General features: G+C 26.1%; 1 protein-coding gene across 5 annotated transcripts in view; it reads right to left on the bottom strand.

Annotated features, from left to right (window-relative positions):
* LOC117176035 (inositol 1,4,5-trisphosphate receptor) overlaps nucleotides 1–20,788 on the bottom strand; it is a 149,557-nt gene that overhangs the window by 59,813 nt on the left and 68,956 nt on the right. For 2 of the 5 annotated variants that reach the window (XM_033366011.1, XM_033366013.1), the window contains exons 13-23: nucleotides 20,181–20,356; nucleotides 18,127–18,282; nucleotides 16,405–16,555; nucleotides 16,177–16,324; nucleotides 15,907–15,933; nucleotides 10,810–11,149; nucleotides 6,876–7,041; nucleotides 4,356–4,575; nucleotides 3,731–4,272; nucleotides 971–1,086; nucleotides 758–893 (exon numbers count right to left, since the gene is read on the bottom strand). In XM_033366011.1, the coding sequence (XP_033221902.1) occupies nucleotides 758–893; nucleotides 971–1,086; nucleotides 3,731–4,272; nucleotides 4,356–4,575; nucleotides 6,876–7,041; nucleotides 10,810–11,149; nucleotides 15,907–15,933; nucleotides 16,177–16,324; nucleotides 16,405–16,555; nucleotides 18,127–18,282; nucleotides 20,181–20,356 (2,178 nt within the window). Of the gene's footprint in view, nucleotides 1–757; nucleotides 894–970; nucleotides 1,087–3,730; nucleotides 4,273–4,355; nucleotides 4,576–6,875; nucleotides 7,042–10,185; nucleotides 10,255–10,809; nucleotides 11,150–15,906; nucleotides 15,934–16,176; nucleotides 16,325–16,404; nucleotides 16,556–18,126; nucleotides 18,283–20,180; nucleotides 20,357–20,788 lie in introns of all 5 variants that reach the window. The other 3 variants (XM_033366012.1, XM_033366014.1, XM_033366010.1) reach the window with 2 other exon arrangements.

Genomic DNA, 20,788 nt, shown 5'->3' with positions numbered 1-20,788 from the left:
TAGACAAACTATTTGATTTAAAATTTATGTTTATTTTTAATCGTCTTTTTTGGTAGAAATAAAATTTCTTCGTTAAAAATGTAACTGTTTGTTTGAAAACAAATAGGTTTTAGTTGGGGACTCAAGTATTTTATTAAACATTCGTCTTTGTTGTTTAAATCCAACAGTTTATTTTAAATTAGAATTAAATTTTGTGGAAATATCAGGTATTATATTCTTCGATGAAAATTCACTAATTTGGTCAAAGATTCATAGTTTTAGTTTGTTGTTAAAAATTAATTTTTTAACTAAAAATTAACTTTCTGTTGAAAATTCATTTGTTTTGTAGAAAATTCGTATGTTTGCCATAACAATTCAACAATTTAGTAGCCAATTAAATTATTTGATAGAAAATGTACGTATTTTTTTGAAAATTCATATTTTTTGGACGAAATACAATTTTTTGGTCGAAAATTAATCTTTTTTAGATAGGAATTCAAGTATTTTTTCAAGAATCGTTGATATTACGGAAATTATTTTAGACAATTAGCGAAGAAGTTCAAAAATATTTTTTAAAGAAAAGTGTAGAAACAGTGATATTAGCGGACAATTTTTTTGAAAATAGTGTCTTTAGTTTTATTTTTGTCGGAATAGTTGCAAAATATTGTCTACATTAAAAAAAACTGTCTATTGTGGTGAGTACGAGGCCTGGAAATTCTGCAAAGATATTCGGGAATTTAAAATAAAAATAAAGTAGAAAGGAGGAAAATTAACGAACCTCTGGCGTACAATCTGGATGGGAAACCATGGCGACTATATCGTCCAACGGTAAGAGACTGTGGCACTTTATTTCTGTGTTGACGTTTTTTCCCATCGTGCAGCAGGCTAATAATTTTACAAGCTCCACGTGATATCTAAAATTTCGAGACTTATCAAAGCTTTGAATGATTTATTTAAACCATTTGTATCTTAAACATTTATATTAAATTACCTCAAGGGACTACTTTCTTCCGTTCTGTGCCTCTCAGATCTCATCATTTCAACGAATTGATTAAACGATGCTCGATCATTATAAAAAACCAAAACATCTTCTCCAGCTTGAACCATCTAAAAAAATCCATAATTTTAAAGAATTACCCGAGGGATTGATCATTCTTAAAATCAGGTCTACAAGTCTTCACGAAATCTTTTTAAATCTTTCAAAAATTGTGAAATCTTTGAAATCAGTTGGGATATTAAAAAATGTTGTTAGATCTTGGAAAAAATTCTGAAATATTTTTGAAATATTTTTAGATCTTCTGGTCCGAATTGTAGCAAAAACTTTTAGCTGTTAAGAGAATTTTGACACTTATATAACATTTTAGAATTACGATTTTTTATAATCAATTACAACTTGCAGATTATTGTACTTTATTGTCATCTTCTAAAATATTTTGAAATCTTTTTAATATCTTGAAATATTTAAAAATCCCTCGAATGTTCAAATGTTTTTTGAAATCTCAGAAATTTCAGAAGATTTCAAAAAACATTTGAAATCTTCTGAAATTGTTTGAAATCTGTTGAAATCTTCAAAAATCCCCCTAAATCTTTGAAAATTTGGTGAAATATTTTGAAGTACTTGAAATCTTCTGTTAAATTCAAAAATCATCGTTAAATCTTTAAAATTTTTGTGAAATCTTAAAAATATTTGAAATTGTTTTGAAATATTTTTAAATCCTTTGAAATATTTGTAATCTCTTGAAATCTTTAAAAATCCCTCGGAATCTTTTAAAACGTTTAAAATCTGCCGCAATCTATAGAAATCTTTCAATTCTTTGGTAAAAACACCCAACTTTTTTTTAAAAATTCGCTGAAATCTCTCTAAATTTACAAAATCTTCGTTAAATCTTTTTAAAAATTCTAAATCCTTCAAATATTTGAAATCGTTGTGAAATCTTCTAAAATATTGTAAAATCCTTTTAAATCTTTGTAATCGTGGAAGTGTGTCGAAATCTAAAGAAATCTTTCAAATATTTCGTAAAAACTGCTCATTTTTTTCGAAGTTTTGTGAAATCTTTGCAAAACCTTTGAAATTAAGAAAAATATTCTCAAAACTTTTAGAAAATTTTTAAATTCTTTGAAATCTTAGGAATCCCCTGAAATCTTTAAAAAAGACTAAATCTTTGAAATCTGAAATCTTTACAATTTTTGTGAAATATCTGAAATTTTATGAAATCTTTTCAAATCTTTGTGACATATTTTTGAAATCTGTTGTCATTAAAATCCCCTGGTCCGAATTCTATCAAAAACTTGTAGCTTTATTAGAATTCGGATACTTCTATAAAACTGCACAAACAAGTACAAAATGTTACAAAGAATTACAATTGAAATATCATTGTACTTTTATTGTATTTTGTTGTTAAAATACATTTCTTCAAATCTTTTCATATTTTTCGAAATTTTGGTGAAATCATTGACATTTTTTCGAAATATTTAGAATATTTAAAAATATTGTGAAATCTCTTAAAATCTTCTGAAATTGTTTGAAATATTTGTAATCTCTTAAAATCTTCTGAAATCCTTTGAAATATTTTTAATCTCTTGAAAAATCCCCCTAAATCGCTGAAGCTTTATAAGATCTTTTAAATCTGTTGGAAATTATAAAAATCTTTAAAATCTGTCAAATCTGCAATTTTCGTAGAATTTTATGAAATATTGTGAAATATTTGTTAAAGACACTTTTATAAAATTTCACAATTACAATTTTTTACAAAAAGGTACAATCTGCTTATTATTTAAATTTTACTGTGTTTTATTGTTAAAATTCATTTATTTAAATATTTCAAATTTTCATGAAATAATTTAAATTTTGGGGAAATCTTTTGAACTTTCTGAAATCTTCCAAAATCTACAGTTAAATCTTTGGAGCCTGTAAAATCTTTCAAATTTGTTGTGAAATATTTTGAAATTCTACGAGATATTTTTTAATCTGTTAATATTTTTTAAATTCCCTGATCTGAATTTTAACATAAACTTATTGTTTTAATATAATTCAGGCACATTCATAAAATTTTACACGTAATTACAAATTTGTAAATACATACAATTATAATTTGCATGTTACCGTATTTGACTGTTAAAATACATTGATCAAAATAGTAGTAATTTTTCTGAAATCTTTATAAACTTTTGAAATATTGAAAAATCCCTCGAAATATTTTCAAATCCTTTGTGAAAGATTTAAAAAATTTATGAATTCTTTCAAGTTTTTTGCGAAATCATCGAAAATATTGTAAAATATTTTGACATTTTCCAAAATATGTTAAAACTCTTTCTTAAAAGAGTGACGCCTAAATAGGCTGTTTTTCGCCTATTTTTTGGATCTCGCCAGTGACCTGGTGAAAAAATATAAAAATATGTTATAGGTATTCAGAGGTTGAGAAGACCTCAAAAAAATTAAAAAATAGGAATTACCACTAATTATAAAATCATTTTTCAATGTATTTTTTCCATCAAATAAACCTTATAAAAGTACAATCATGTATTTTCTTCATTGATAAGAGGTTGATGTGAGAACTCATAGTATAATTAGTGGTATTTCCTCTTGGAATTTTTTGTAAAATCACTTGAAATCCTTTAGAATCTTTTGAAATCATTAACTCTTTGTAAAATCCTTGAAATCTGGTGTAAACTCAAATATCGAGTAGTAAATCCCTCGAAATTCCCACTCAATTCCATCCAATTAATGCAGAAAATTGAAAAAAAAACAAACCTCCTGCATAACCAATTCTTGACACTTCCTTATAAACTGATTCTCCGCCTTCACGATAGTCTGGAGAAATTTCAGGTACTGAACATGCTTCCCATGCGTCTCAATACAATGCACAAAATGCTGTATAACTTTCGGATTGACTTCATTACAAAGAGTAGAATTATCCTGAAAAATACTGCAGACAGTTTGAGCTTCTCTTATTCCCGGATTGAGAAATAAATCCAGTTGCTTGTGGAGCAAAGATTGATTCTGCTGATTTCCTAGACAGAAGTTTTGAAGAAAATCGTGAGCGAGTCTCATTAATTCGTTCATTCTAACGTCTTCTTTTGCATCAAAGGGAACTTGTAATAAATCCAGAACTATAATGTGAACTCCAACGTTTCGCAAGAGTCGCTGCTCATGTTTTCGAGGTATTACTTGTCCACCTGGTAAGGTCTGGATGCAAAGCTTGTTCATCCTCATCAGGATTTGTTGAATCTTCTTGTATTCCTCTGCTTGATCCGCATGCAGAGGAGGTCCGATATCCAAATCTATGGCAGAACCTGGATATGGAAAAAGTTCAGAATTAGAAGTTTAGAAGAAGAATAGTATTTTAGTTTCTTCAGTTGAGAATCAATATCGAAACCTTTTTTCTCGAGAGAAGATAATTGAGGTGGAGTTTTACGAGGAGCTGTTCCTTCATCCTCCTCGTCTTTATTCTTCTTTTTCTTGCCTCCATGTTCTTCCGTCGCTTTTGATTTGTAAACCCACAATTCGGATTTTTCGACAGATTGCCGTAAAACGTCGAGATCTGCTTTTATTTGTTTGTAGGATTCAACATCGCTGTCGGAAACTAGAAGTTGGACCTGAAAAAAGGATGTTACTCAATTTGAATAGCGCCTAAACCTAAGGGATCGAAAATAAATTACGTAACAGCACATTTATGTACGCAATTTTTGGAAAATTTCAAATTAATCAAATAACTTTCAGTAATTGTAGTGAAAGTTAATATAATTTTAAATTTACGCGCCAAAGAAACCTAGTGAATGAAAAACGAACCTGGCCAACAATTTTTTTTTTAAAACCAGAGAAATTTATTGATCGGAGAAAAGGGAGAAAAGTCGAGGATTTACAAAAATATCTTGCAAAAGTCAGAGAATTTCTGTAACATGAAATAACTGTCAAACAGAATAAATTTGAAATAATTTTATTAAGTTTATAAAAGATTCTGGGTTAAAAATATTACAAGTTTAAGATTCTGGGATTTGAATATTAATAGTCCGGGAAAAATGAAAACAATTTTAAAATTAAGTCGTGAGGTAACCATAATAAAATATTCTTATCAGTCATTTGTCTTTTATTTCTATTTCTACTTCATTCATCTTTTATTGTCAAAAAGTACAAAAAAATCTTCTTTGGAGGAAAATTGAACATTTTTTTAAAAGTTTGTATTTTTAGTTTAAAAATCATCTATTTTAGTAGAAACTGCATCTTTTTGGATTAAAATGCAATTTTTTGGTTGGAAATTTAACAATTTTGTTAAAAAAGTTAATCTTTTTGGATGAAAATTTAATTATTTGTAGAAAATTTACTTTTTCTTTAAAATTTAACTAATTTTGGAACATTTTTTTGTTTAATTTAAAGATCCATCTATTTTAGTAGAAATTACACCGTTCTTTTATAAAAATACAACTGATTGGTTAAAAAGTCAACTTTTTTAAATTAAAAAATTAATCAATTTTAGTAGACATTGCATCTTTCTTGCATCAAAATGCAACTAATTGGTTACAAATTGAATAATTTTGTCTTAAAAATCATCTTTTTTAGTTAAACATTCAAGTTATTTGTTGAACAATCGTATTTTCGGGTTGAAAATTCAAGTATTTTCGTAGGAAATTTACTTCTTGTAAAAAACTCATATCTGAATGTTGAAGAGTCAAATCAAAATATTTTTTATATGAAAATTCAAATATATTTCTTGAAAATTTGACTTTTCGATTAAAAAATGTATCTGTTTTAGTAAAAATTTCATCTTTCTTGGATGAACATTGAACATTCAAATGTTTGAATGAACCTTCAACAATTTTGGTGAAAAGTCATCCTTTTTGCTTGAAAATCCAACTGGTTTATTGAAGATTGAACCATTTCTTAGAAAATTTAATTTTCGTTTAAAATTAATATTTTTGTGTTTAAAGTCAACTATACGTAGAAAATTTACTTTTTCTTTAAAATGTTCATGTTTTGTGGAATATTCGTTTTTTTGGTTGAAAATTCAAGTATCTTCGTAGAAAATTGATTTATTGTTTAACACTCATAGTTTGATGTTGAAAATTGAAATTAGAATCTTCCTTGGATGAAAAATCAAATATATTTTTTTAAAATTTCTTTTTGATTTAAAAATTCTTCTTTGCTTGATGATTCAACTATTTCTTTTGCAAATTTTTATTGAACCACTTAGTTAAGAAATCATTTTTTTTCGAAGATTCATATTTTTAGTTGAAAATCCATTTTCTTAGTTGAAAGTTGAACTATTTTCTGGAAAACTGATTATTTTAATTGAAAATTTAACTGCTTAGGTAAAAGTTAAACTACTTTGTTGAAAAATTGTGCTTGCTTTTTGAATGAAGGTTTCTCTCTTTGGTTGAAAATTCAACTATTTTGTAAACAATGAATTTTTTTGTGAAAAATTATACTTACTGATTGAACATTTAATTTTTGTACATAAAATTCGCCTTTTAGCTTGAAAATTTAATGATTTAGGTGAAATATTTTTTTTCATGACTGAAAAATCTTAATTTGTTAAAAATTCGTCTTTTTGTTGTTTTTTTAAGGTTGAAATTCAATCATTTCATAAAACTTCAATTATTTTTTTGAAAATTTAAGTGCTTTGTTATAAAGTCATCTTTAATGTCAGAAGAGTACTTTTTTAAATAACGTAAATAAATTTGAAAATTTTAAATTTGTATCTGAAATATTTGTTATTCCGTTTCTCAAAAGGAAGTTTTCACCCTACAAAGCATGTATTATCTTAAATCCAGAAAAATTCCACTAGTATCAAATCTCATGTCTTATTATTTCTAGAAAACATAAATTACACAGACTAAATGGGTAAATTTTACTACTATAACTGAAAATTTATAAATGAATTAAATAAATAAATGCTTGCCTGCTTGAAGGCTTGCAAAACTTCCTGTCGCTGACTAAAGTGCCTGAAGAGAAGATGCAAAGCTCCAGAAACTAAGGGTGGATAATCATGCATTGCCAAATGTAGCAAAACCCTTAAAAAAGTTCTTCCTCCCTGGCCATCCAAATCCAGAGCAACACACTCCTCGCTAAATTTAATTCGAAAAATATAGATCTATTTTAAGAAAAGGCGAGTGCTAATTGCCGTTAATGTGGCATAGAACGTTGAAACCAATTTTGCAATTTTCTAAACTGATCACTTGTTAATTTTTATTCAAACTTAGCGCTGCTACCTTGTAAATAATTAAAATTAGACGTTTGAATCATAATAAATAATCGTCTAAGTTATTCCGTTTTAAAATTCCAAGTAAGTGGTTATAACCTAATTTAATATTTGAATAATTATACTTTTAAGTTTTAAGATTGTAATTTTAAATTGCTCATATCAAAATTTACATGAAACAATATTTCCTTTAAATTTCTGAAAACATCAAAATTCAAGTAATTAATTTAAATTGGTTAAAATTGAAACTATTTTACACTATTAATTTAAAATTGTTGTAAAATAGTAAATAGTCAATAGTTCAGTATTGTTGAATTTTGAACGATCAATATTTATTCCAAAAGTTAATGATTTATATTTGAAATAATCAATTTTTAATATTTTGAATTTGAAATTGTTGAAGTTTACAGTGGGTAAGTTTTTCAATTTTAAACAATGAACACTTAATTAAAAACTTTTCATTTAAAACAATAAATTTAAATGTACAATTATTCTACCTACCAATCAGAAAGCGTAGAAATGTTTCAAGTTCCCTGTGAAACTCTAAATAAATAAATTAAGCAAATAGTAATTATCCAAATTAAAAAATCGCCATGATTTGAATTTAAATTTGTTAAATTTAAATTTCTGGAAGTTTAAAATTCTTTAAATTTTAACGGTTAAAAAATAAGTGAAGGCTTTTTAATTTGGACGGTACGAATTTCTGAATTTTAAGATTTTAATTTTAGCGATCAAACAATTTTAATGATAATAATAAGACTTCAATTTTAAGGATTTTAACATTTGAATTTAAATTTGTTATGGCGAATTATTGAAACTTACTGAATTTTGAAAGCATCAGTTTCAAATAGTCGGGTTTTTTTAAATTTCCAGCTTTAAATTCGATAAATTCGAAAGATTAATTCGAAATTGCAGATATTAATGCTCCATTTTTAAACTTAAAATATACAAAAATTTTACTTCTCAAACTTGGAAGTATCATTACAATTTTCGATTTTAAACGCTTTTAATTTTTAATTATGGAATTTTAGACTATTTTAAAATAAAATTCAAGTTGAAACCTCTAATGGTAAAATATGTTTAAATTCTTTATCGTTCTTTTTAATATTTTATCAATTTTGAACGCATACAATTCAAAATCTTACAACTTTAATATTGTTTCAATTGTAGAATATAAATTTTACAAGATTTCACTTCGATACTGTTAAAATTCTTAAATTATTATTTCACTATTTTTAAATTAAAATATAGCATTTCGATTTAAACTCACGCAATTTTAAAATATCCTTTTGGAAAATCATCCATTTTTAAAGTAATTAAAAATTATTTATGATGCTTTCACTTAGAACATTTTATTTCAAATTTGTTCGGTTTTAATTGTTTTCAGTTCACTCAAAAATATCACATTCGTCTTTTTCTTAATTTTTTTTTGGTCCGCTTTAATATTCGTGATGTCTGAAGTGGAGGGGCAACAGCTTTTTATACAAATTATTAAACAAATTATTAAGAAAAGTTTATAGTTAATTCGTAAAATAGAGTCAAAGTGGCAGTTATTCAGCTTGAAAAGAACATTTAATATTTTAAGCACGGTCAGTTTTTCTTGCATAGTTCTGAATTTCACAATCATAACATTATTGTTTAATCTTTAATTGAAAATGTATCTTTTCTTTATGTTTTTGTTGTTGTTGAACCCCGATTTTTTATTTAAAAAATTACACGATTAGCATTTTTTTGTTGAAATATCAACTATTATATTTTATGTTTTTTTAAAGATCCATCTCTTTGGTTTAAAATAAACTATTTTGACGAAAATTAGTTTTTTTCGTTAAAAAATTATGAACTAAAATTGAATTGTCCATTTTTTGTTAAAAATTCGCCTGTTTTGATGAAAATTCATGTATTTTATCAAAAATTCGTCTTTTCTGGTTGAAAATTAAACTTGATACTTAAGAATTAATGTTTTTGGTTGAAGAGATATTTTTCATTTGAAAATTTAACTAATTTTTTTTTATTTATTTTTATTTACTTGAAAATTCATCTTTTGGGTTGAAAATTCATTATTTTTTGTAAAAAATGTAAGTATTTCGTTCAAATTTCCTTTATATTGGATTAATTTTGATCCAATATAAAGGAGATTTGAACGAAATACTTAAATTTTTTACAAAAAATAATGAATTTTCAAACCAAAACATGAATTTTCTAGTAAATAAAAATAAATAAAAATTGCAAATTCATTTCTTTCGATTGAAATTAAACTATTTTATCGCATTTTTTTGTTGATAATTAATCTCTGAACTTAAAAAGGAGGTATTTCATTTAAAATTCTTTTTTTTTAATCCAACTGTTTTTTATTTAATATCACAATATTTTTCTATTAGAATATCAGCTATTCAATTCTTCGTCGAAACTGCATCTTTTTTGGTTCAAATTTATACTAATTTGTTAAAAAGTATTTTTGTTGTTGTTGAACATTCATTGCTTTAGTTGAAAATTCATCTCTATCGCTGAAAATGTGACTATTCTATAGAAAAATTTGCTTTTTTTGGTTTGGAAATTCATTTTTTTAACAGAAAATTCAACTACAGCATTTTAGACTGATAATCTTTTCTCTTTTTCTTGAAAATTTAACCATTTTATTGAAAGTTTGTCTTCCCAGTAGAAACTTAATCTTCTTGTTTAAAACTTATCATTTTGGATGAAAATTGAACCATTTCATTTTTGATTGAAAATTGATTTATGTCTTTGATACAATATTAGTCTTTATTAGTTGAAAATTCTACTATTTAATAAGAAAAATAGTGTTAAATTCCCCCATTGGGTAGCAGCTTGAAATTTAAATAGAATATCGATTGAATGCCAAAATTTAAATTAATGTACTCATTCACTTTTATTCTATCATTTAACTTTGATCAATTCGAACATTCTATGACACATTAACGTAAATTTTGCTGCAGACGTACGAGGATTAGGCAGGATCAGGAATCCAAAGGATTGAGTATCTGAAAGTTACCTGGAGGCCCTAGATATGGGGTCTTGGGGAATAAGTATGGATGTGCCAAGGGTAACGTCTGACGATTTCCTGCGGAGATTCGATGGGAAATTAAGATAATAATAAAATAAATTAATGAAATAATAATTAAGTTAATCATAATTAATTGCAAAAACCTCAACAGGTACATTCGGAAGAAACACAAAAATAATCATACTTAGAATTAATGCCATTGATGGAAAATCAAATTTAAAGTTTATATTTGAAAAGGTTCATCGTGTACATACCAAAATGTAAATTTCGTAAATCCCTTAAAAAAACCCTAAATCGAATTTTATCGTTTGGCTTGTGGGATATTAACTGACCCTTTATTTAAATATAACTTTGTATGAAACAAGCATAATTGTAGTAACTCTTCTTTAGAAGATCACCAAAAAAAAAGAATGATTTTAAAATGTTGCTATTATTAACAGTTATTAGTTCAGTTAAAAATATATCTGACTTTTCCGTGGTTTTTGGAAATTACTTGTCCATCAATGGCCTTATTTCACAAAGGTACATTGAAATGAAATAAAAGTTGTATTATCATCTAATCAGATTTCTAAATAATTAGACCAAGTTTAAAATATTTAACCAGAGACTCACCTACTTCCAAAAATGCCTTCAGCCTGGGTACCAATCAATTCCAAATCGATGCCCCTCTGCCCGAGATTTACGTCCCCAGCAGCTTTTTCGGTTTCGTCGAATTCTTGTTTAAATATACTCAGGAGACAGGAGATTCGAAAATCTAATCTGACGTCGAGAATGAACTGAAGGATTTCTATAATTTTCAGCTTCGTGTCCATCACGAGAGGATATTCCTTCTTGGCTGACGGATTTGGCTTTGGTGAGGAACTCCCTGCAAGTACTTGACCTGCTGGACCCAAGGTCAAACTGGTCATCACTGCTCCCATGTCCCCGATACATCTTAGGACTCCACCTTCAGCTGATTTTAAAAAATTAAAAAAGAAAATGAATTTATACATTTTTATCTTCTGATTGTGCCCTTTTCTAATATCATTATAATTTTTTAGATTTTAAACTCTTTTGATTTTTAATTATTTGCTATTAAATGATTTTAAAATAAAATTCAAATTGGAACCTTTAATTATAAAATATGATTAAATTATATATGGTTCTTTTTAATATTTTAGAAATTATGAACTCATCTAATTTGAAATCTTACAACTTAAATCTTGTTTCAGTTGTACAATATAAAGTTGACAAGATATGACTTTGAAACTGTTGAAAATATCAAAATATGATTTTACTGTTTTCAAATGAAAATTCAACATTTCAAATTAAAATTGTACAGTTTTAAAATATCTTTTTTGGAAAATCATCCATTTTTAAAATAATTCAGTTTCCATTGAGTTCAGTTATGATACGATAAAAGTCACAAAAATTCAAGGCAAAAAAATAGGTAAATTGAAAATAATTTAAAAATATCAAAAACTAAATAAGGCAATTCAAAAGACTTGGATGAAATGCCTATGAATTGAAGCTGAGTTTACAAGACTTCAGGATCAATTAAACAAAAACTACATTTTTACATTCTCATCCCCCTCACCCCTCGTTTTTGTGAAATGTCCACGTTTTGAGACCCCCCTGAATCCGAAAAAACACGTTTTTACGAATATGTCGGTCTATCTGTGTGTATGTGTGCGTGTATTTGTCTGTTGATTTTTAGATTGTTAGAATGATAACTTTCGAAAGATTTAACAGATTGGATTGGCCTTTGGTATACTCTTTTAGTGTCCTAAAATAAAGGTCAAGTTCGTTAGCCAACCATTTTGGGTGAAAATTCAAAAAGTGAGCGTATTTTGAAAATTTTTGAGACCACTTTTTTCAAAACTCAAAAATTGTCTGCACGGATGTTCATATTATTCAATCAGACGAACAATTTATCCTAATGACTTTTTTTATAAAACCAAAATTTACCAGAGTTATAGCATTTACAAAATTTCAAAAAACACGAAAATGAACATTTTAAGTCAAATAACGCATGATATGAAAAAGCGTCAAGAGAAGAAAAATGTTTCCTTTCCAATGTCCTACAAGACTGTTTAAACACCTTTTTGATTTTTCTTAAATAATTGAAAATTCAAATTTTTACACAATAAAAAAAGAATAAAAAATAAAAAATGACATTTTGCGGTTAATTCGTCAAAATGGGTGAAAAGATGGCTCATCAAAAATTGTGCATTTCAAAAAGATCTACAAATTTGTTATGGATAACTTTTTGATAGCATCTGTATTTTGTGTTTTAATCATGAAACACGATATTAACAATAAAAAATGTGAGCGCATTCTCATCACAACTTATGTTTTTTTAATTTTCCTATTCATCTCGTGTGTGAGTTTTCAAAAAATTTACTTTTTTTTAATGTTCTTAATGCAATTTTTCACGATTCAAACAAAAAACAGAACTTTAGGAAGAAAAATGACTGGTTTGGTTCAGAATAACGTACAGCCCACAGATCTTTACCAACTTCGACAAAAAAAATGGGGAAAAAAGCTAATAAGATATCTTAGAGAGTTTTCCAGCCTCATTTTTGAATTAGATTTTCAACTTTTTATAAATTAACCAATATGACGAAAAAATGGCCTTTTTTCTTGTTGACGTTCCCGGTGCTCGTCAATAACAGGATAATGGTTGAAAGCGCTTAAGTTGCATAAAATAGCATTAATTAACGATATTCCAATATTAGACTATATACAAAAAAAAATGTTATCAACAAATTATTTGTTGAAAACATGTTTTCTACGATTCTCCATAAATATACATTTTTTCAAGTTATGTTGCAAGAAATTGGAATTGAAACAATATTATGTAAAAAAATTTCTTTTCTGGTTATAATTGTTTATATTATAAACAAATTCAATGTACAAATGCAGTAATCAGGCATTTTTCGACAGAAATATTTGTTTTTTTCTATGTCATTTTTTTCAATTCGGAAATTTATGATAATTTTACTAAAATTCATAATTTGCTGATTAATCTTTTGATTTTGTAAACAAATCTAATAAAAAATGCATTATTTGGGCGTTTGTCGAGAGAAAAATTCGGTTTTTTCACTGGCATTCTTTTCAGTTGGGAACTTTATGACAATGTCAGCAAAATTCATAATTTTTGTATCAATTTTAAGATTTCTTAAAAACAAATTTAATAAACAAATGCATTATTAGGCCATCTATCGACGGAACAATTCTTTTTTGTTTGAATATCAGACTTTTAATTGGGATCTCCATAATAAATTCGGCAACATTCATGATGAGTTAACATATTTTATGATTTTTAAAAACAGAGTTAATAAACAAATGCATTATTCGGGCATCTGTGGACTGAAAAATTAGTTTTTTTTCGATTTCAGCGTTTTCATTAGGAAGTTCATGATGATTTCAGCAAAATTCATAATGGATTGATAAATTTTATATATTTTTAAAAACAAATTTAATAAACAAATGCATTATTTCAGCATCTGTCGATGGAAAATTAATTTTTTTTTCGGATCCTAATTAAAACTGTTGACATAGAAAAAAACGAATTTTTCTGTAAACAAGTGCCTGATTAATGCATTTGTTTATCTAATTTGTTTAAAGAAATAATAAAATTTATTAACTTATCATGAATGTTGCTGAAACTCTTATTAACTTTCCATCTGCAAAGACTGGCATTGAAGAAACCGAATTTTTCTGCCGGAAAATGCCCGAATAATGCATTTGTTTATTAAATTTGTTTAAAAGATCATAAGATTGATAAAAAAATTATGAATTTTGCTGCAAATATCATAAAGTTCCGAATTAAAAAAAATGTCAATCGAAAAAAAAAAATTTCGGTCGAAAAATGCCTGATTACTGCATTTGTTCATAAAATGTCTCTTGCAATATAACTAAAAAATAGTATGATTATGGAAAATCATAAAAAAAAATGTTCAAAAAATAATTTGTTTATTCAATATTTCGTTCCTTAATTACATACATACATACATACAAACATACATATATAATTAAAAATTTGTCATAAGGACAACCGCAGGATTTCGCCGGGAGCGGGTGCTAATCTGAAAAATTGCACCCGCTCACAGCGAAATCGCGGTAAAATTCCAGCCATAACCACGTCTCACAACCGTGAGATAGGTGGTTATATATATATATATTCGAAAATTGAAGTTTAAACGTTTTTTAATTCCATAATTTTGTATATAAATCAGATTCAAATTCTCAATAATTTAAACGTATAAATTTGCAATGCTCTAAAGTCTGAATTAAAGAATCAATCAATGAATTCGACATTTTTCATAATTATACCATTTAAAGCAATTTCAAGCCAAAAACATAAAAAATTGAACGATTAAATGTTTTTTTTTTCATCAAATGAACACTTCTTAAATTAAAAATTATATTATTTATATTTTTAATGGTTAAAAAATCCTGAGAATGCTTCCAAATCTAATTCGAAATTCTTGAAACATCTGCATGTTGACATTTTTCTCTAAGTTTTTATTATTTTTGAAATTATTTCAGAACTTTTAAACATCCTTTAAAATGAATCTAATTTTTTCTGATTTTTTATTAATTCTGCCAAATTCAACAAATTTCCTTCAAATCTTCCACATTCATTTTTTGATAATTTTTTTAATCTTTCTAAATCTTTTTGAATAATCACTCAAAATTATCGGTATTTGTCGGCACACGTAGACACTTTCTTTAAATTATTTCAAACATCACAAATTTTAAATTGAATTTGTTCAAAACTTCTACATATTTCTTCAACTTTCTTGATTTTAAATAAACAGTCAGATATTTCTAAATATTGAGTCATTCTTATTTCTCTTAATTCAAATTTTTTAAATTGAATGATTTAAATTAGAATATTTAAGACTAAAATAATATGTGAAATTTTAATAGCAACTTTTAATTGCGAATATATTATTTTGAAGTTATTGTAAAATTTAAAATAACTTATAAAGTTTCAATCGGGCATTTACATTTGTTTAAATAATAAGACTTTCCAATTGAAATAGTTTCCATAATTTTTAACGTTAGAAACTGGAAATTCTGATTTCGAAAAGTCTTGCAAAATTAATTATTATTAACTTTTTAAATCTTAAAGAATAGTTCAATTTTTTAAATAATTACTAATTTATATTCACAGTTGTTCAACTAAAAATGTTTTTTTATCTAAAATCTTCGATTTCAAAGGCTTCTAATTTCTAATGGCTTAACTCTTTAAAACTGCATTTTAAAATTCTTTAAAATAAAATGTACACCTAACAATAAAAATCTAAAATTAAAAATTTCTTAAAGTGGAAGATTTTTTTCTATAAATTCGTAAAGTTTCCAGTCAAAAAATAAATTCACTGTTTTTTGAAAATCACAATAAATAGAACAATAATTATTCTTTTTTTTGTTTTGTTAGAAAAATATTTCTGTAAAGACAGATTTTTTTACATTAGATAATGTAAATTTCATTTACACCCCTTTGCTTCCGATAAAGACTTATTTTTAGTATCCAATAAATACTTTAAACTCCACAACAAAATTCGTTTAAACACTTTCATGCACAAATTAAAATGCATCTTTAAAATTATACCTATTCTTTCTAGTTCGGATTTTTGTCACCAGGTGGTATATCGCAGTTTAACCATTCCCAATAATCACATATTATACCTAACTACTTTTTAAATTAGCAAACGTTACCTGTCTCCTCTGAATCCACGCTTTCGGCTATTAAACATTCGCTATGTTAGAAGCATTCATTAAACTAATTTAAAAATTCACCGTTTTTAATATCTATTCAATCCGTATTTTATACCTTTTCTAAACAATCATGCTGTCATAATTTACAAAATCGCCTTCTAAAAAGTTACCACGTCCAAGAATTAATATTAATTGCCTTTTAGAGAAAGCGAATTTCTACTATCATTTTCAATCATTTAGTAAACAAAAAATTATTTCATGAGGACTTACAATCGATTTCTCCTGTCGGAATTTTTCCGTTTGTGCAGTCGTTTTCGGAGACACAATCCAAAATGTTTAAAAGTGTTTTGGTCAATGTAAGGAGATCGCTGAACCCGTAGAATCCAAAGTAGATCAAATCCCTAGCGAGTTTCACGACCTGAATAATCAAAATAATAAGAAAGATGCAAATAATGGAATATTATTATTTTCTCTTTTTTGTTTACGGTAGAGATTTACCTCAAAAGTGAGCTTGTTCTGTTCTTGATCGGCAAAAGACCAAACTTTGGCTACAACATTGCATAGATAATCTTCCACAAACATGATTGTGGAACTGAATCTCGCCCTCACTGCTTCTTTATTCTCATCGGGCATTTTATTTGTGTCGTAACTGTAAAAAGATCTAAACCTTAACATTTAGTAAAGGCGAACATTCCACTTGCAAAAATATAAAATACTTTTTAAAGAAATGTAAATAATAATTTAAATAAAGTAAAAACTTTAAAAACCTAAAATTATTTTTTCAAATTAAGCATTTAAAACTGTTGACACTAACTTAAAATATATTGAATCTTTACTTCCATTGTTTTACTTTCCAAATTTGTACATCTTCGTTTTATTTCTTAGAAGTCTTTTAACAAAGTAACGATTTCGAAGTCTTTAAAAACAATCAATATTGATTTCTTATCCAATTTAAAGGATTTGATAACTGAAATAATTTTAACGCATTACTTATTTTTAAAAATAATAGGTAATTTTGGGTTAATATATATTTTGATGGAAGATTTTCGAAGTTTTCGAAATTTATTAAAAAATTATTATTACATTTTTTCTAGATTAATCCAAACTTTAATGATTTTCAAATCAAAAGCTTCAATAACTTGAGGCTTGCAATCCAGAAGCTTGTCAAATTTTTATTTTAATAAAAGTAATATTGAAGATTTCTAGCAGTTAAGTATTTTTTAGAATTATTCAAGAGTGAAATTTTTTTGATATTTTGAATCGGCAAACGTTAAAAGCTTTCAATTTAAAAATAATTGTAATTTTAAATGGGAAGCATTGAAAAGTACAAAAATTTCTAATCCGGAACGTTGAAACATAAACAAAAGCGAACCTAATTTAAAATTGAAAAAAACCTTAAAAATTTTAATGACGTGAGTAAATTTAAGTCGTTAAAAAATTAATAATTGTTAAATGTTTAATTATATTTTTAGAAGTTCAAACAATTAATGAAACTTCAGAACTCTAAAATCTTAACTATTCAAAATGAAAGAAATTATTCAATTACTGAGGTCATTCTTGAAATACAATCACATATTTTTTAATTTCGAATGATTTATTTGTTCAAGACTTAAATAAAAAATCGGGAAATTTTACGATATTATGTTGAAAATTAAAAAAATTATAATTACATTTAAAATGATTACATTTAAAACTGCGTATCCAGGCTTTGGTTATGAAATTTTAGAATATCTAATAGCAAAATTGTCTTGAAATTTTTAGTTTTTAAATTTGAAACTACAATAGTGAAACCGCCAAAAATTAAGAAATAAAAAAAAAAGATTTTCGGATTTAAGCTTTTGAAGAAAAAAACAAACTTTAACATTAAATTAAAAGATGATGAAAATATTATTAATAAGTATTATTTCATGTAATATCAAGTGAAATTCAATGTGATTGGATATATTGTCTTGGATCTTGTCTTTCCAATTAGAAACTGTTCCATCTTGAATATTTCCAAACAAAAATTCGTAAATTGAAAAGGCTCTTATAATTACCAATTCTAAATTTTCTAATCACGTTTTAAATCAGCTTAAGTATATAAGTTTAAATTTGTTTGAAATATTTGAAAGAATGATTAAATTCTCGCTTTTTTTTAAATAAACAATTTTGACATTTTTTAATAATTAATCGCTATGAATAACTTAGCCGTACTAAAAATATCTGAATTTGTTTACGTACTCGTTTATGCTCATCTTCGAAGGGATTTCAGACCAGAGACGTGCGTATTTTACGGGCGTGACCTGTTCCTGCGGATCTCTGTCGACGTGAAGATGCAACATCAATCGGCAAAACGAGGCTCGTAATTCGTACGAGACGGATTCATCTTCCATACATCTGAAAATATCATTTTCTATAGATTTTGAATAAAAGTACAATTTTTAAATAACCTTTAGACCACAGAAACAAATTTATAGTAGGATGTCTACTCAGTTCCTGGGAAAAAATTGTTGAAAATTCCAGGATTTTTTCATGTATCTGAAGAATTTTAAAGGTACAATTTTCCATGATCCATTGAAGCCTTCCGCATATTTTATTATATCAATATTCATAAAAAAGATCAACTTTCCACAAAAAATAGAATAGTTACATTTTCCAATAAAGTGATAAATTTGAAACTAAAATTATCAATCTTCTAGTGGAATAATTTTAAATCAAAAAGATGAATTTTAAATCCCAAAATACATGAATTTTTAAGTAAAAATAAATAAATCAACAACCAAAAATTGAGTAGTTAAGTTTCGAATTCAAAAAATAATTTTCAACCAAAGAGATCAACTAAACGAGATTTTAATTGCATTTTCAACAAAAAATGAAATACTAGTTAAATTTTAACCCAAAAAATATAAAATAAAAAATAAATGATTTTCAACAATATACTTAAATCTTCCAATAAAGGAATTAATTAAAATTATGAATCTTCTACTGGAAAAGTTGAATTTTGAACCAACAAAATTATTTTTTTAGAAACGAGATTAGTTTTCGAATAAAAAAGACAATCAAAAATTTATTAGTTGAACTATGAGTTAAAAAATCGTTTTCAGCCAAGCAGAAGAATTTCAAATAAAATGATGGAATATTCAACTGAATTATTAAAATTTTCAGTTAAAAAAATTAATTTTCAGTCAACAAGATTAATCTTCTACCAAAAAGACGAATTTTCAAAGAAAATACGTGAATTTTCAACTAAGAAAAAAACTAATTTTTAACAAAATAATCACACATTCCAACCAAGTGATAAATTTGCAACTAAAATTATATATCTTTTACAGGAATATTTGAATTTTTAACCAAAAAGATGAATTTTTCACAAAAAAAATCAATTTTCGACAAAAAAGGATGAATGTTGACAAAAATACATGAATTTTTAAGTAAAAAAGATATATTAATTAAAAATTGAATAGTTTAATGTTTAGTTGAAAAAATTATTTTGAACTAAAGAGACAGATTTTCACGTAATATTATGAAAAATTCAACTTTATTAGTACATTTTCAACTAAAATGGTGGAATATGCAACTGGATAAAGTACATCTTCAGTGTAAAAATTAAACATTGCCAGTTAAAAAAATTAATGTTTAACCAAAGAGATGATTTTTAAACTAAAATGAAGAAATTTCCATCAGGAATAGTTAAATTTTCAGTAAACACAATGATTTTTCAACAAAGTATTTAAATTTTCAGCCAAAGAGACCAATTTTAATTTAAAATGATAAATCTTCAAAAACAAAAATTAATTTTTAACAAAAGATTCTAACTTCCAAGCATCTATAGTTAAATTTTCAGCGAAAGAAGATGAATCCTCAACAAAAAATGTAATAGTCGATATTTCAACCCACAATATCTTCATTTTATATAAAAATAATTTAATTCAATCAAGAATATGAATTCTCAACAAGAGGTTGGAATTTTAACTAAGGAAGATTTTTTATTCAGCAGAGAAAAAAAATCGACCAAACAGTGGAATTTTCATTTAAAAAAATTAATTCACAACCCAAAAAGAAATTGCAACAAAACAGATAAATCCAGTAATATAAAGCTACTTTGACAAATTAAAAACCATTTTTATTTGATTTGATATGACAATTAAGACAAAAATTAAGCACGCTCTCAAAAAAATTGCTAACTTTAAAAAAATGCCCGGGCATTTCCAAGTTTTTCCAGGTATATAAAAATTTCCTGATAATTCCGGGAGTACCAGGTGAAAAGACACCCTGTAATGGTAAACTCAACCCACTTGAGTATCAAATCGATGTCCAAATGTGGCGAGAGATTATTCAGTGCCAAATATTGCCTGTTGAGGCACATATTGCTAAACAAGTTGAGCTGGTGTCGATAATAATCCAAAATAGCAGCATCTTCGATATTTCCCATCTTCGCACCCCGAGACAATTCGCCCAAAGACATCGATTTCTAAAAATAATTAATTATTTTAATTAATTTGTATTAGTTTTTCTATTTTTCCTGAAAGCCAGGACAACACTAGCAATCAGAAAATATATTTCTTTCAGCACAATTTACTTGAACTATGCAAGATCTACCGAAATCAAAATTTACCAGAATAGAGTTGTTGCATAAAAGGTGAATAATCTATTTTTTAAATACTGCATAAAATTCTAAAAATTGTAGTACATTTCGAAATTTTTTTTAACACTTCACTCATTAAAAAATAAAATTTCTTTAAAAGTATCTACAATTCTCTTCAAACAACTCTCTGACTTTGAAACGTCACATCCTGCGAACCGCTGAACCAATCAAAAGAATTGCATGCAGTGGCTCCATTGATTAACCAGGTATAAAACTGACAGCTTGCGAAAAAAGTTTTGTCCATCCACGTGTCGATTT

Source organism: Belonocnema kinseyi, chromosome 7 (genome assembly GCF_010883055.1).
Source record: "Belonocnema kinseyi isolate 2016_QV_RU_SX_M_011 chromosome 7, B_treatae_v1, whole genome shotgun sequence".
NCBI lineage: Eukaryota > Metazoa > Arthropoda > Insecta > Hymenoptera > Cynipidae > Belonocnema > Belonocnema kinseyi.
Note: the sequence above shows the minus strand (reverse complement) of the source record. Positions and strands in the feature narration are given on the sequence as shown.